At 34.7% G+C, this 16,913-nt stretch overlaps 1 protein-coding gene across 2 annotated transcripts; it reads left to right on the forward strand.

The window, feature by feature from the left end:
- The first annotated feature begins 5,912 nt into the window (after nt 1-5,912).
- Nucleotides 5,913-16,263, forward strand: LOC114262933 (phospholipase A I). 2 transcript variants are annotated; one of them, XM_028203399.2, is made up of 18 exons: nt 5,913-6,804; nt 8,605-8,752; nt 8,941-9,019; nt 9,125-9,278; nt 9,365-9,574; nt 9,694-9,939; nt 10,032-10,194; nt 10,278-10,538; nt 10,628-10,749; nt 10,993-11,154; nt 11,313-11,505; nt 11,631-11,767; nt 12,286-12,424; nt 12,691-12,894; nt 12,992-13,472; nt 13,570-13,786; nt 13,904-13,993; nt 15,096-16,263. In XM_028203399.2, exons 1-18 carry the CDS (start codon nt 6,250-6,252, stop codon nt 15,543-15,545), a joined length of 4,011 nt encoding a protein of 1,336 aa, XP_028059200.2. In that variant the 5' UTR covers nt 5,913-6,249; the 3' UTR covers nt 15,546-16,263. The 2 variants fall into 2 exon arrangements, with proteins under 2 accessions (XP_028059200.2, XP_028059201.2); XM_028203400.2 differs by having other exon boundaries at nt 6,027-6,804; nt 9,114-9,278.
- Nucleotides 16,264-16,913: the final 650 nt, after the last annotated feature.

Here is a 16,913-nt window from a genome sequence, read left to right on the forward strand (position 1 = left end):
AAAAATACAAAAAATGTACTGAATTCTTGTATTTTTTTTTGTATTTTTGGTATTTAATAAATTTTTAAAAGATTTTTTTATAATATTTTTTACTTTTTAGGCGTATTTATGTTAGGTGTGTCTAAAAAGTAAAAAAATTACTTAAAATATTAAAAAAATTTAGTAAAAACAAAAAAATACGAAAAATAAGAGAGTAGAATTTTCTGAAAAGTGTTTTGGAAAATTGGAAACCAAGCAAGGTGAATAATACGCACAAAAATATAGACAACAAATACAACAATCATAAGTCATTGTGTTTAGAAAGTGGATTGATATTTAATTTTTTTGATTTTTTTTACTATTTTAATCTAGAGTTAAAATGTCTCGTTTAGAAAGGATTTGTTTAGTTTTTTGAATTTTTTGTGAAATAAATAATGCAATAATTATAGGTTGAATGTGATGTTTTTTCTTATTGGGCTAAAAAAATTATTTTATTTTTTTTGTGACTAACATAATCCCAAACCCAACCATTCTTCCCAAACGAAGCCATAACCTTTTATAAGCTCTTATTGTCACTATCTTCTTTTTAGATGCTGCAATTTCCAGCACACAAGAATAAATCAGACTCGACTTAACCAAGGATGATTAGTTAGCGTAAATTTAGGCATAACTCAACTATACATGATGATGGTCTGTAATAAAAGAGAAAATGGAGACAAAGTCGGTCAATAAATGAAAAAATGATCTTAGATGTAGAAAATGAAAGGATTTTTTTACGTTAGCATCTTACCATTATTGAAATTAATAGCTAGTCACACAGCTTTTATAATGGTGAGAAGGCCTTCTTCACTTAATAGCTTTCATTATTTGAGGGATTCATAGCTTTCACTAATAAAATGGGATAGGCACACAAAATTTGAGCTACGTAGCATTGTCGAATAATAATTGATGTGAGTTTTCTCAAAGGAAAATGTCTCGTAGCTCAAATTTTGTGGCTCAAAAGTGGCTCAAATGGCCAAAACGACGTCGTTTTGGCCATTTTTATGTTGTTTTGTACTCAAAACGACGTCGTTTTGGCCATTTGAGCCACTTTTGAGCCACAAAATTTGAGCTACGTAGCATTGTCGATTATTATTTTCACATCTTTTTTTATTGGCAACAATAAAACTCAATTGAAGCTCACTATAAATTTTTTAAACAGATTAATGGAAAGAGGTCATTATTATCAAGCATGCCCTCAAAGTGGCTTAAAATTATTTTTATTAATTATTATTATTATTGTTATTATGGAGCTCATGAAAATGTATCAAGTGTAACTCAAAAATACTTGTGAAATTTTGAAACAAAAGTCATTTGAGATTCATGCAAATTATTTTAAAAATTTACTTTCTTCCCATTTAGACCAATGAAAAATAAGTAAAATTTTTTGACATCAAGACAATTGAACCCTGAAAACAAAATAGATTTCAACACATTTTAACAATTCTAATTTAAATTTTACCTTATTTCTCTTTAAGAAGCCCCAAGTTGCCAATTCTTAGGTGACACTTTTCGCAAATGCATTTGGTATGCACTTGTGCTCCATCCAAACCTTCAAAAGTGAGATGGCATTTGGCATGTATTGAACAGTATCAATTTTGTGCCCTTTCAAGAATCTGGTGGAGGACTCCAAGATCTTGCTCCGAGGTTGTCAATGCATTGTCCAACACGTTTGGAAGGAAGGCAATCTTTGTGCGGATGCCCTGGCAAAGTTTGGAGTGCAACAACCCGAAGACATGTTGGCAGTCAATGAGCCACCAGCGGAAATTAGAAGTCTTCTTATTTCTGATATGATAGGCTTGTCTGGGGAACGAGCTTAGCCCTTGTTTTTCCTTGCCATTTCCGTTGTAACCAAAAAAAAAAAGAGAACAATATCAATTTTGACATAGCAAAAAGAAAAGGGCAAATTACATATACACCCCTCGAGGTTTGGCCAAATTACAGATGCCCCCCTGAGGTTTGAGAAATTACGAATTCCCCCCTGAATACTATATTTGCATAAGAAATTAGGGGGTTATTTGTTATGAAATATAAACCTCAGGGGGCAAATTGTTATGAAAATACAAACCTCAGGGGGCGGGATGTAATTTCCGAAACCTCAGGGGGGTATCTGTAATTTAGCCAAACCTCGAGGGGTGTATATGTAATTTGCCCTAAATAGAATTTAAAATAAAACTAATAGAATAATAAATTTTACATATTGGGTGGAATTTTTTTTATTTAGAGATGTCAAATTCATATATGTCAATTTGACACATAAACCTTTAAAATAAATTGCCATACAAATTTTAAAAAAATTCAGGTGGAGATGCACTTAGAGTATTTCCAGCCCTTCATCAATTTTTTCATCAAATATAATTCTAAATTTGAGTAAAAGCTTAATTTATTAAGAACTATTCTGATTCTTTCATCTAATTTTTATTAAAAAATCTTTTTAAAATTTCCCTTCTTATCTCAAAATTTTCTTTTCATCAAATTTAATTATTATTTTTTATCTCAAATGTTTGTTTTATAATTGTGGAGGGTAAAAAAATTGACCTAGAGCCCAAGGAAATTGATGCGTGGCCCAGAGCATTTGATCCAGCCAAAGCAGCTCCAAAGTAAAGGCTAGGCTCAAACTCTTATTAGGTCTATCCAAATAAGAGACAAAATCACATGACCAAAGATCTGAATAAGATCGCCTTCTGAAAGGAAATCCATTGTACAAAAGAGAGCCCTTGGATCCATTTGTAACCTACGATGGAGATCAGAATTGATATAGATATGGATGTAGGATCAATATATTCTGACAACATGATCATCTGATGAGCAAGATCTAACGGTCAAAGATGAGAGAAAATAAACATCCGAACTAATCCCAACCATCCAGAATGAAACAAATCTGACGGTGAAGAATCGAGATAACTTGATTACTTACCCTACCAAGGTCTGGGGGCATAAAGTACCGTTGGATCAAGACAATCATCCAATGACTCAAATGCGAGGCATTGACACTATAAAAGGAAGGACCAGGAATAATAAGGAGAGACAAGTAAAAAACAATACAAATAGTCTTTCTTTTCAATATAATATGTCTAAACAGTATTCTGACTTAACCATCGGAGGGTTCTCTCGACCAAATTTGGTCAAGAGTGACCACTGATGATTTGGTGTCTTTAACTTATCTCGCTTTCCTTGTGGAGAAAATTATTGGGGGTGTTTGGTGGGGCTTTTTTGAGCCAACTTATGGCTTCTAGCTTTTAAAAAGTTATTTCGGACTGTTTAGTTAAACTTATTTCAAACAGCTTCTGATTCTAACAACTTATTTTAAGTTAAAAAAATTGATTCTGAGAAGCTGCTTACCTCTTACTTCTGATTATCAGCTTCTACTGTGGACATGTTAATTCACGGTTATACTCTTAGATTTTTTATTTTTTATTTTTTTAAAAATAAAAAAAAAAAACCCAAATGAACTATAGAATATTATTATTATTATTTATGAGAAATGTAGACAAATAGTAAATAATAAATATAAAAAAAATTTAATTGAAAAGTTATTTCACAGCTTATTTAACAAACACTACTCAGCAACTTAAATCTATAATCCAACAGCTACACCAAACAGATGAATAGCTTCTGATTAAAGTCATAATCTATAATCTGTTAAGCTATAATCTATAATCTGTTCTAACAGCTACACCAAACATGACCTATGTCCTTTCATAAATTCAAATTTGATGAAGAACTTAAAAGTATCTCCAACGGTGTATCATTTATTTCACCAAATTTGAATAAAAACTCCATCTGATATGCAGTACTCCAATGGAGCATTTTTGGCTATCATCAACATACCAGTCGATCGGCAAATGTAATCCATCAATTCCAAAAATTATTTTTGGTTCGAGAGTATGCTTTGTTGTGAGAATTTTTCAACTAAATGAATGACTAGGGGACATCCTGCCGAACGTCCGGCCGGTCGTCCGGTTCCACAAAACAATGGCTCCAAACAGTGAAATGATGAAAGCTCCCAGACATCCTCTATTTGGTAAAACATTTTTTTATTCTCGATTTGATACCGATTTGATGAAATCGTTAGAGCTAAAAAAATGCACCATTTTTCATCAAATTCAAAATTGATGATAAGTTTGAGTAACCGTCGGAGATGGTCTAATAGTTCTCAATTTGATAAAAAAAAAATGATCATCTCTTGATTTGATGAATATTTGATAAAATATTGTATATAATTTTTAAACACTTTTTCATCGAATTTAAATTTGATAAAACAAAATATGAATGATTGGAAGAGCTACTTTTACCAACTCTTTTAAGGGGTCATTTGGAAAGAAAGAATATAGTCAAAAAGCTACTATTAAAAGTCAATTCATTATCTTTATATTTTCTTTGCACATTTATTTATAAAAAGTCAAGAAATTATTAAAAAAATCAATTTTCAAATAGGGATAATTATACTTTTTACCCCTATAATTTGACCCAAATTTCATTTTAGTCTATATAGTTTCAATTTGAACTATTTAGACCTCGTTTGTGAACATGCTAATTTAATAGCTTTTTTACTATTTAGCTAAAATATGAGCTAAAAAAAACTAATATGTTTGGGATGACTTTTTGACTTTTTACAAAAAGATGTGCAAAAAATAGAGAGAAAAGAGAATCTTTGACTTTTTGATATGGGTTGTTGGCTTTTTGGTTTTTTTAGTGACTTTTTGAACGAGGCCTTTGTCTTTATACTTTGGTTATGTTTGATTGGGAGCTTGGGGAGAGGGTGGCTTGGATTACTAATCCGTGGGATCTTCCAAACTCTTGTTTGGATGCAACAAAATGTCACAGGATTAGTAATGTAGGGGGTTTAGTAATCTCCCTCTCTAGTTGGATTAGCTTGGGTGAATTTTAGGTAAGATTAGGAAAATAGTGAGAAGATTGAGTCTATTTTATATTTTTAAAAAAAATTAATTTTTTTTTTTACCAAGTGCACCTATTTGTTTTAGTTTTTTTTAATATAGAAATAATTTATTTATTTATTTTATATAAAAATAATTTAACAATCACATCACTAATCATTTCTCACACTATTATCAAAACAAACACACTTTTATTTAATCCCCTCACTAATAATTCACACATTAATAATATCTTCACTAACAATCCTCTCACTAATAATCTCATCCAACTTAATCCGCCAAACAAACGTGGCCTTTAAGTCTAGTTTCAATTTGATTATTCTTTTTAATTTTTGTTAATTTTGTATACATATACACCTTTCAAAATTGACAATTATTCTAAAATTATTAATTTTGATCTTCAGTTTAGGTTGAAGAACCAATGGTAACCTTAGAAAATTAACAAGTATTCCAAAATTATTAATTTTGACTTCCAACTTACACGGATTCACCAAATTGAAACTAGGCTTATAGTGTGAAGACGAAATTGTTCAAATTAAAATTATATGAATTAAATTAGAATTTAAATCAAATTATAGGAATGAAAAATGTAATGAACCTTTTCAAATATCAAAAAAGGTACGACCCGAGAATATGAGAACTCATAATCGATTAAGAATGGATATGTGCTATAGAGATTAAATTGATGAAGTGAAAGGTTTATGAGCGAAATAAATTTGAGCAATTGATTCTCATTTCTAAGTAAATAATTATGAACTTGTCGTGTTGTTGTCCAATTATATTAATTTGGAGATTTAGGACTGTATTTGGGAAATTGGTTAACTATTTGATTTTTTTAAACTGTTTTAGCATGACTAAAATAGTTGTGTTTGGAAAGTTTGATTTGATAATTGTGAAAAAAAAAGTAAAATAATTATGTATTAGATGTGACATTTTATTTTCTTTGCTATTTTAATTTATTTTATCTTAAGTAGAGATTCTTCCCGGACACCCCCTGTACGACATCGTTTTGTTGTTGTTGCATCGATCTTGTTCGAGTACGACGCCGTATGTATTGTCTTGTTCGTTCAAACAACGTAATAGTGTGTTTACTGTTACGTTTCAGTTTCCACTTTCTTTCTGAATCTGTAAATTCCGACTAAACAAGTCTCTCTCTGTCTCTCTCTCAAAATCTCTCTTTCTCTCTCTAACCCAATTCACGAACTCTATCCCTAAAACCCTAAATCATCTCAAATTCAAATGCAAATACAAAAAAAAATGTTGGATCAATACATTTTCACAATTCAATTCGTTGTTTGATCAATCAGATTGTTACAAAACCCTAACCCTAACAATGTCATGGGGACTAGGTTGGAAGAGACCATCAGAGATCTTCCATTTGACCTTAAACTACGGAACCGAAGAAACCTTCGATGATCAGACCCCTTCATCATCATCAGCGTCAGCATCGTCATCATCGAGTTCTTCATCGGCATCAGGGTCTCAAGATCAAGAGCTAGGGTTCAGAATCGATCTCGATTGGACGGCTAGTGATGATGAAGATCAGGTGGCTTTGAGGCTTCAGTCGCAGCTGATGGTGGCTCTGCCTCTGCCTCAGGACATGGTGGTGGTGGAATTGAAGAAGGCGGCGGCGGAGGAGGAGAATGTGGTGGTGAATGTGGATATGAAGGTGGAGAAGCGGAGAGAGCCGCTTCGGGTGGTGAGGATGTCGAAAATGGGGGGCTCGGGGCAGCAGAGCGATGGAATTGGGGTGCTTACGAGGCTTTTGAGAGCGAATATCGTGGCGCCGGGGACATCGGTGGGGGCGGTTGGAGATGGGGGGGTGATGGGTTGTGCTGATCATTGGATGAGTGTTACTGTGCTTAGCCTCTGTGGTTGTGGCTTGTGGGTGAGTGCTTTATCATCTAACTCATGTATTTTTTTTTTTTTTTGTATTGGTTTTACTCATGTTTGGCTGTTAAGATTTTAAATTATACTACTGTTTGATGTTAATGAAAATTCAGCAAAAAATGGTGGATTTGCCCCGGGCTAGTGGAAATTTTGAGAATGAGAGAACAACTGGATAATATACAGTTTTATTACTCCTGTTTGGTCATTGAGAAAACAAAAGAAAGAGAAGATTTTGGACGATATGCTGTTTGATGTATTCATTTGCTGAAATGAAAAATCAGCAAAAAAATGTTGGATTTGCCCTGGGTTAGTGGTAATTTTGAGAATGAGAGAACAATTGGATAATATACAGTTTTATTATTCCTGTTTGGTTGTTGTGAAAACTAAAGAAAAAGAAGATTTTGAATGATATGCTGTTTGATGTTTTCAATTGCTGAAATGAAAAATCAGCTGAAAATGCTGGATTTGCCTTGGTTAGTGGTCATTTTTTTGAGAATGAGAGAATAACTGGATAATGGTATAAGCTTGAGAGACCAGCTTTGAGGGAACCCATTTTGTGTTGTGCCAAGTATTTCTAGAGGATTGGTCTTGATGCAGTCCATCCATCCTAGCACCCTTGATTGATGGTGTGAGAAATTTGGAATGGCCTTTAGGGGATACTGATACCGAATATCTGGGATACTTCATTAGCTGTTACCTAATGTGATGGATATGAATAGTACACGAACACTCGATCAACACATAAAACTAAACTGATTATACATATAGTTCAAGGCTGGAAGCTTAACAAAGAAAATCTAATTTGCCATTTTATATTATTTAATCTCGCTAAATAGTTTTATATTATATGAAAACAAATGCTAACGCTATTTTTGTACATCATGTCATTTTGGATTTGACATTTGAAAATTTGAATTAGTTAAAAATTATTGATTTTGTTCAATTGGTAATTTCTGGGTGATAGTGTGCTGGAGATTTTTATTATTGTAGAATAATAGTTCTGGAAGAGTAGCTTGGATAGATGATTGATGTGGAATTTCTTGATTTAATGTTAAAGTTTACATTTGTTTGATCTTGTACATGAAAGAAATGTGAAGTCTAAAAAAGATGCTTTTTTTATATTCTGCTTTCATGTTTTAACATGAATGCAGATCTAAGTCGGATATAGGTTATATTACACTCAATTATGTTGAATGTCTATTAAATTATTTATGTACTTGATCCTTTGGCAACCTCTGAAAAGCTAGCTATTTATCACAAAAAATAAAAATAAAAAAAGAAAAAGGCCAGCTTGTTGGCTGAAAAAGCCCATTTTGCAATAAAATAAAATAAATTAAAAAAAAAGCTTTAGGTCATTTGGGCATACTCGTTTCCGGCCAAAAAGCCAACTTTAGCCACTCTAAAAAGCCATTAAAAAAAGCAAAAAATGCCAAGCGAACTAGCCTTTTTGTTGGTTTATTTTTAGCTAATAAGCCAGCTGTTTTAGCTAACTAACAAACGAAGGTGTCTTTGAACTGTTATTGTTCATTCATGTTGAGTTGATTAAGTGGAAGCGATTTAGTCTGCTTCTTCTGCAAGGGAAGAATTAAAGTATTGGATTCTGTACCATGGCATAGTCGTTAATAGATTGACACTAGTCAATGGAATATTAATGGTGTAATGAAAATATGCTACCAGTCTAATATAGCTAAGGTCACTAAGCTCCTTGAATCTTGGGACTGAAAAAAAGTGTTGCCTTTGAAGTGGGGTTGCTGTTAATTGGAATAACCCTTTTGTTCTTTCATGCACTTGCTGACAGGTATTGCCAGTGGAGTTAACTCAACTTCCACTTCTTGAGAAGTTATACCTTGACAACAACAAGCTTTCAGTTTTGCCACCTGAGCTTGGTGACATAAAAAACTTAAAAGTTCTCAGAGTTGACTGCAATATGCTGGTTTCAGTGCCTGGTAAGCTTGAAATTGTATTTTTTTTTTTATCCAAAAATAGAATTATACTTTTAAACTACAGTTTACAACCATATAAAGTTGTTTGAACTGAACTAAAATAAACGACAAAAGACAATTTTGGAGGTCTGAGAAATATGTATGTCATGCAACTTATACCTTGGCTTGTCTTTGGTGGAAACTGCAACCAGTTGAATTGAGAGAGTGTGTTGGACTGGTGGAATTGTCATTGGAGCACAACAAACTGGTCCGGCCTCTTCTTGATTTCAGGTCATTTCATTTGCTTACTCTCACCCTACGTTGAATTTTAATGAAGTTTTTTAGTATCTGGTATTTTCTCCCTAGGACTAATGTTTCTCTTCAGTTTAATTGCAGAGCTATGGCTGAGTTACGTATTCTTAGACTATTTGGTAATCCCCTTGAATTCCTACCTGAAATTTTGCCATTACACAATCTTCGTCATTTGTCTCTTGCAAACATCAGAATTGTAGCTGATGAAAATCTAAGATCAGTTGGTGTGCAGATAGAGGTAATGAAGAATACATAAATGCTTGTAGTGTTTTGCTGATCAATTACAAGTTAAATTTGCTTTCTTGACATATGAGGTTGTGGCAGATGGAGAGCAGTTCTTACTTTGGTGCATCTCGACACAAATTGAGTGCTTTCTTCTCGCTTATATTCCGTTTTTCTTCTTGTCATCACCCGTTGCTAGCATCTGCCCTTGCAAAGATAATCCAAGACCATGAAAACCGTGTATTTATTGGCAAAGATGAGAATGCTGTACGTCAGCTTATAAGTATGATAAGTAGTGATAATCGTCATGTGGTATGTCAGCAAATTCTAGCTTTTATCAATTAGATCACTCTCTCTCTCTCTCTCTCACACACACACACACACATTCTTTCTGTATAGCATTTTTGCTAACTGCTTCTGTTTTTTGTCAGGTTGAACAAGCAAGCTCTGCTCTTTCATCGCTTGCATCCGATGTTTCTGTGGTAATGCAGTTGATGAAATCTGACATCATGCAATCCATTGAAAGAGTATTGAAGTCTGTTGGCCCTGAAGAACTAATTTCTGTGTTGCAAGTTGTGGTCAACTTGGCTTTTGCCTCTGATATGGTGGCTCAAAAGATGTTGACAAGGGATTTACTGAAATCATTGAAATCATTATGCAGCCATAAACACCCCGAGGTAAGCCCACGGTGTTCTAAGTATGATATGCATGTTTCTATTGCTACCACATGTTGACTCGTCATCTAATCTAGAGGTTTATCTTTAATTAGGTACAAAGGTTAGCTTTATTAGCAGTTGGAAATCTAGCCTTTTGCTTGGAGAACCGCCGTACCCTTGTCACTTCTGAAAGTTTGCGGGAACTTCTTTTACGGCTGACAGTTGCATCTGAACCACGTGTCAATAAAGCTGCTGCTCGTGTTTTGGCAATTCTTGGTTTGTTTTTGTATTTAATAGTCTGTGTTTTTAAGACATTGATTTCACTTCAACCTGGTAAGGCCTATTTTATGCCCCTACAGGGGAGAATGAGAATTTGCGTCGTGCCATTAGAGGGAGACCAGTTGCAAAGCAAGGATTACGCATTCTTTCAATGGATGGGGGTGGCATGAAAGGTCTGGCAACTGTACAGATTTTAAAAGAAATCGAGAAAGGAACTGGAAAACGGATACATGAGTTGTTTGACCTTATATGTGGCACATCAACGGGTGGTATGCTTGCTGTTGCCCTTGCAATCAAACTAATGTCCTTGGAAAAATGTGAAGAAATATACAAAAAACTTGGTGGGTATGGTGCAGTAGGAATGAACAGTTAACTTCTCTATGATTTCTTCAGCAATTCTCACTTCTTTTCTTCTGCTGTAACTCCTCAGGAAGACTTGTCTTTGCTGAACCTGTGCCAAAGGATAATGAAGCAGCAACTTGGAGAGAAAAGTTGGATCAGCTGTACAAAAGCTCCTCGCAAAGTTTTAGGGTGGTTGTACATGGATCTAAAGTATGAAACCCTTTTTTCTTCTCCCCCTTTGTTTTCTCTAAATGTTATTTCTTGGAAACTTTATGGTATTTTTGTTATTCATTTCATAAAATAAAACTTAAAATTTTCTGGAAAAATTTAATATATTTCACATAATTTATTGTGTTATTCTCTCTCTCTCTAATTTTTGTTATTTCTTAGTCGTCTTAAGTAAGATCGCTCATTATACCGTGAAATGAGACAACGTTATTTATTGCTTTGCAGCACAGTGCAGATCAGTTTGAGAGGTTGCTGAAGGAGATGTGTGCTGATGAGGATGGAGACCTCTTAATAGAGTCGGCAGTGAAAAACATTCCCAAAGTTTTTGTAGTATCAACTCTGGTCAGCGCGGTACCAGCTCAACCTTTTATCTTCCGCAATTACCAGGTTCGATACAAAGATCTACTGTTTTTGTTTGACATGGACATATTGTCACCCTTTTAGTAAAATTTATATTAGTTTATGATCTGTAGAAACTGTAGTTTCAATTAACATTATTATTGTCAATGTTTCTTTGATAAAATTTTGCCTGATTCAAAGTATAGTACCCTGCTGGCACACCAGAGATACCTTTTGCTATTTCGGAAGGTTCACCATCCAGTGGCCAAGGAAATGCTAATGCCAGTCCTCAAGTTGGGTATAAACGCAATGCTTTTATTGGAAGTAGTAAGCATCACGTATGGCAAGCTATAAGAGCATCATCAGCTGCTCCATATTATCTTGATGATTTTTCTCATGGTATTCTCTTCCTGTGTTTTTTTGGACTCATCAGTTGGCTTTTTTACTATTTATTTTATATTGATTTCTTTATAGTGTGCCTTCTGTCTTAATTTTTTATTTTTTTGCCTTCCAAATATCTGCAGATGTGTATCGTTGGCAAGATGGTGCTATTGTAGCAAATAATCCTACCATATTTGCCATACACGAAGCACAACTTTTATGGCCAGATACAAAAATTGACTGTTTAGTTTCCATTGGATGTGGTTCGGTTCCAATCAAGGTAACCAGAATTATCCAAACTTTGTTTCCTGAAGAGATGTTTTATTTTTTAATTTGATCTTTTTCAAGTTGTCAGAATATTTTCTAGGATTTAAAAAAGTTTAATATGTTGCAAAAACTGTCATTAACTGAAATTTGGAAATTCTTTGCTGAATATTTATTCAGCGCTGGATTTTTTTGTTTTTGTTACAATTGATCTTGGTTACTTTGTGGTGAAACCGTAAATTATCCCTCTGTTCATCAGGTCATATGTGGATCAAATGTGTGTGTTACTATGGCTAGCAAAGCAACATTATTTTCAGCTTCAAATATGTTCATTAGTGTGTGTGACTTATTCATATCATGTACATTCCTTGCAACATAATTTTAGAAAGCAGACATTTGCAGTATAAACAAGGTTATTCTTGTAATAATTGCCGAACAACTACTTAAAATATTTATTGATTTATTTTTGTGGTTGAACTTTGTAGAGTTGTTATTTGTTTCATTGTCAACATATTTATTTGCCTAGTATTTTAGGTCCGGAAGGGTGGATGGCGTTATTTGGATACTGGGCAAGTGTTGATAGAGAGTTCATGCTCAGTGGACCGGGTGGAGGAAGCTTTAAGTGCATTGCTTCCAATGCTTCCTGAAATACATTATTTTCGTTTCAATCCAGGTGAAGTGTGCTTTTCTTCTTCTTCTTCTTCTTCTTCTTCTTCATCTTTTTATTTATTTTTTCTTCTTTACACTCATTGATACTTTACACAGCAATGCGATTCAACAAGTTCCACCATTTGTTTGAACCTCAACCTCAAAAAAGAGTCCCCTTATCTTCCTTTCTTATTTCTCATTTCATCATTTATATTGAGCAAATAATCTAGATACTGCAAGTGGTTAGATTAGTGCCTTCTTATTAGCATTCTATATTCATTTGCAATTCAGTGGATGAACGTTGTGATATGGAGCTGGATGAGACTGATCCTACAGTCTGGCTGAAGTTAGAGGCTGCAACAGAGGAGTACATCCAAAACAACTCACATGCATTCAAGAGTGTCTGTGAAAGACTTCTGCAGAATCAGCATGGTGAGAAGTTGTCAGAATATTTGAAGTCTCAACATTTACCGAATGCAAAGGCTTCGAAAGCTGGTATAGCTACCGAATTACTCTGTAGCTGCTTGCTATTGTTTTGTCTTTGCAGACATTCTTTTAGTTTGACTCCTTCAATACTTTTGTTCTTTGGCAGTCCTAAATGAGAATAGCCCCTCTTTGGGTTGGAGACGTAATGTTTTACTTGTGGAAGCTTCTCACAGTCTTGATTCAGGAAGAATTTTTCACCATGCTCGGTCACTCGAGACATTCTGTAGTCAAAGTGGAATAAGATTGTCTCTTATGAATGGGATATCAGGAACCTTCAAAGCTGTACCTGGAACAACATTCCCAACACCATTCGCATCCCCTCTGTTCACTGGGAGCTTTCCATCAAGCCCACATATATACAGTCCCGATATTGGCCCTCATAGGATTGGCAGATTAGATTTGGTTCCACCTTTAAACTTGGATGGATTTCAATCTGGAAAAACAGTTGCTTCACCGCCCAAGTCTCCACCAGGACCCAGGATGCTCTCGCTTCCTGTTCGATCATTGCATGAGAAATTACAGAATTCACCACAAGTCGGAGTTGTACATTTAGCTTTGCAAAACGACACATGTGGATCAATATTAAGGTCAGAATTTCCCTCTCTTGTTCCTCTTCTATGTTGTTTTCATATGTAAAATGTGGTTTGACTCAATCCTAAATTGCTGGGTTTTTTTATACTGTAGTTGGCAGAATGATGTGTTTGTGGTTGCTGAACCTGGAGAACTTGCAGATAAGTTTCTGCAGAGTGTTAAATATAGCTTGCTGTCAATGATGCGGGGCCGGAACAGGAAGTATGCAACAGCGATTACCAACATCTCAACTGTTGCTGAATTGGTTGCATGTAGGCCGTACTTCCAAATTGGATGCATTGCCCACCGATTTATTGGACGCCAAACACAAGTATGCTTTGTTTTCTTATGCCTTCACCATTTTTATTGGTCTCTTCTTGTTTTTGGAAACTAAGAAGTTCAAAAGTACTTTCACTCATTCTGATTTTTTTTTTTTTTTTGGTTGAAGGTTATGGAAGATGACCAAGAAATTGGGGCATACATGTTTCGTAGAACAGTCCCTTCTATGCACTTAACCTCTGATGACATTCGTTGGATGGTGAGTCTTTGGATCCTCAATTTGAGTTTTTTTTTTTTTTTTTTCTCCTCCCTGTATGACTCATATAATCCGTTGTGTCAATATATTACTTTCTGAAACACTATTATTTTACTTATCCAAAAACTAATTTCTCAGTTGTTTACCTGGAGTTTTTCTCTGATATGTTCTATTTAGAATCGACATATTGTGCGGTTTAAGTGAAATAAACTAGCATAGTTGGCCATTTGATGTACTCTGGACATCCACTTCCAATCCAAATTTAAAATGACATAATAAAGTTCTGAAACCCATGAGTCATGTTTCCACATAATAAAGCTCTGCAATATGACACTAATTTCCAACGTTTAAAGGAGGGATTTGTTTTTCTTTTGCCATTGTATCTTCTAAGTTATTTTGTTTATACTTATGATGTGTTTCATGTGTGTCTAAGCGATAGATATGCTCAAAGTGTTCGAATCGTCTCTGGGTCTAAAACAATTTAAAAAATAATAGATGTGTGTTTGACGCATGTCGGAAAATGTCCAATGAGCGTCAGTGTTGGACACATGTTGAGCACGCACCTTCTTAGAAGTGTCAGCGCTTCTTGGATATCGCCTAAAACCAATTGGTGTTAGAGAGGACTTCACTTATGTATTTTATGGCATTCAATGTCACCTAAAACCACATTCCTAGTTTTACAGCGATTGCATGGAGTGGCATTTTGCACACCAAGAATTTCATTTTTTGGAGTGGTCGTAGGGAGTGGTTTTTTGTACACCAATAATCCTTCCTTCATGATGATGCTCCCACAACTCGAACGCATGACAACCTTGCTCTAATTCCACGTCTTGGACCTAGTTTCACCATCTCACCTTAAACAACTTGCTGTTATGGAGGAATTCACTTATGTCTTTTATGATATTCGACATTGCACGCACCAGCCTATTTTGTTTGTTAACTCCACCAAGAATTATACTCCCCAGTACTAGAGCTCTGTATGCAGGAGGTTTCTTGAACCTATCATTGTCTTTACTATCAGTTTGCAAATTTTGGCCTCTCTCTCTCTCTCTCTCTCTTTCTCACAGTTACTGTGGCTGATGCTTTCTATGTTGATGAAACTCAGGTTGGAGCTTGGAGGGAAAGGATAATAATATGCACTTCTACCTATGGGCCTACCCCAACTTTAATTAAGGCTTTCATGGACTCTGGCGCAAAAGCTGTTATATGCCCATCGGTTGAACCCCAAGAAATGCAGTTAACAACGTTCCATGGATCAGGCGACTTCAATGATTTGGAGAATGGGAAGTTTGAGATTGGAGAGGAAGAATTAGAAGATGAAGAGGCAGAGCCTGTCAGTCCAGTGAGCGATTGGGAAGATGATAGCGAGCCTGAGAAAAGTGGGGACCGCTCAATGGCCTTTTGGGATGACGATGAAGAGGAATTGTCTCAGTTTGTCTGTCAATTGTATGATTCTTTGTTTCGTGAAGGTGCGAGACTAGACGTTGCCCTCCAACATGCTCTTGCCTCGCATCGGAAGCTGAGGTATTCATGCCATCTTCCTAGTATACCATAGATTATTAAATAGCATTTACATGAGACTGAAAAAATTGGAACCAATTAAAAAAAAAAAAAAAAAAAAACTGAAAACAAAGAAGGAATGAAAAAACAAAAACATAAAGAAAAAGAAAAATAGAGATGAGCACATAGATGTATGAGTGAAATAATTGAGTTAACAAGAGGGATGCAATTTTGAGGCTTACAATTTAATCTGTTTGTTATTAATAAAATGTTTATGAATTCAGAAATGTGTTTCTTTGTGCGTTATAATTGTTTATATTTCGGAATCCATACTGATGAGACATTCATTTGAAGTTTTCCTGGAAGTCTCATATCTGCTAAGCTATCCATCAATCTTCATTTTTCTGGCTAACTGAAACGCCAATATGCTTAGCTTAGTAGCAGGAAAACTCCTATGGAGGCCTCACTTCATGCTCTGGAACCTTAAACACTTTTAAAGGCCCTGCTCCTCCGCCCCTGTGTTGGGGTGTGGATTTTGATAAGTACTAGACACTAGCCAACTGAATTTTGGAGTTAGGGTGTTTCTGATTTTTCTACACTTTTGTCATGTTGCTCTAATTTTATATGTATTTATAGTTCAGGGGAATCGGTTATATCTTGTAATCTCTTGTAACCTTTCTGATCATAGTGAAAACAGCAGGAGTAGTAGATGTAAGCCCTAGTCTAGGGTGAACTTCTTAAACCTTGTGTTATTCATGTGAGCATTCACTCCCTATCATATTTGCTGATTATAGTGCCATTCTGTGAAAGTATTGGAACCAAGGTTGGACTTTGTTTTGTTCAACTTTCTATTTAAACCACACTTTTTTTCCAGCCAAGGTAGTGTTTTTTTTATGTATCAGCACTTTCAAATTTAGCAATCGTACAATTTGTGATGGGTTTGGGGATTTGGTTTGTTTCCTGTTGCAATGTTCTGATATTCTTTGAATTGAAATGCCTTTTTCTACTCAAATTTAATTGATGAATATTAAATTTCACTTTGCACTCTTACATTTTACATCTAATCTCACTTTGCCTCTGGCTTTTTAATTGTCCCATCTAACCCCTCAAATTTCAAGTCAAGTTGCAATTGGGTCCATTCATTTGTATAATGTTGTTTCCAAAATTACCAGAGAACAATCATGTGATAATGTTAATTATACTTGGTAGTCTTACAAATTCATCAAAATCTAATAGTATTAATTACACCTAGTAGTCTTAACATTCATCAAAATCTTACTTTAGTCCATCTACTCTGGCTCTTAGTATTCTTGAACATTTATCGACATCTCACTTTAGTCACTATCTTAATCCATTCATAAATTTTCAAAACAGCATTGTAACTTGATTCAAAGTTTAAGGAGTTGATTGGAACAACTAAAAA

The sequence above is a fragment of the Camellia sinensis genome, chromosome 9 (genome assembly GCF_055761805.1).
Source record: "Camellia sinensis isolate YWXY chromosome 9, ASM5576180v1, whole genome shotgun sequence".
In the NCBI taxonomy this organism is placed as follows: domain Eukaryota; kingdom Viridiplantae; phylum Streptophyta; class Magnoliopsida; order Ericales; family Theaceae; genus Camellia; species Camellia sinensis.

What these genes read in the sequence shown, in the direction of transcription:
- LOC114262933 (XM_028203399.2), top strand. Translation starts at nt 6,250, where the DNA reads ATGTCATGGGGACTAGGTTGGAAGAGACCATCAGAGATCTTCCATTTG. An exon ending in TTATTTTCGTTTCAATCCAG is followed by an intron (nt 12,425 to 12,690) that starts GTGAAGTGTGCT and finishes TTTGCAATTCAG; the next exon opens with TGGATGAACGTTGTGATATG. An exon ending in CTGATGACATTCGTTGGATG is followed by an intron (nt 13,994 to 15,095) that starts GTGAGTCTTTGG and finishes GATGAAACTCAG; the next exon opens with GTTGGAGCTTGGAGGGAAAG.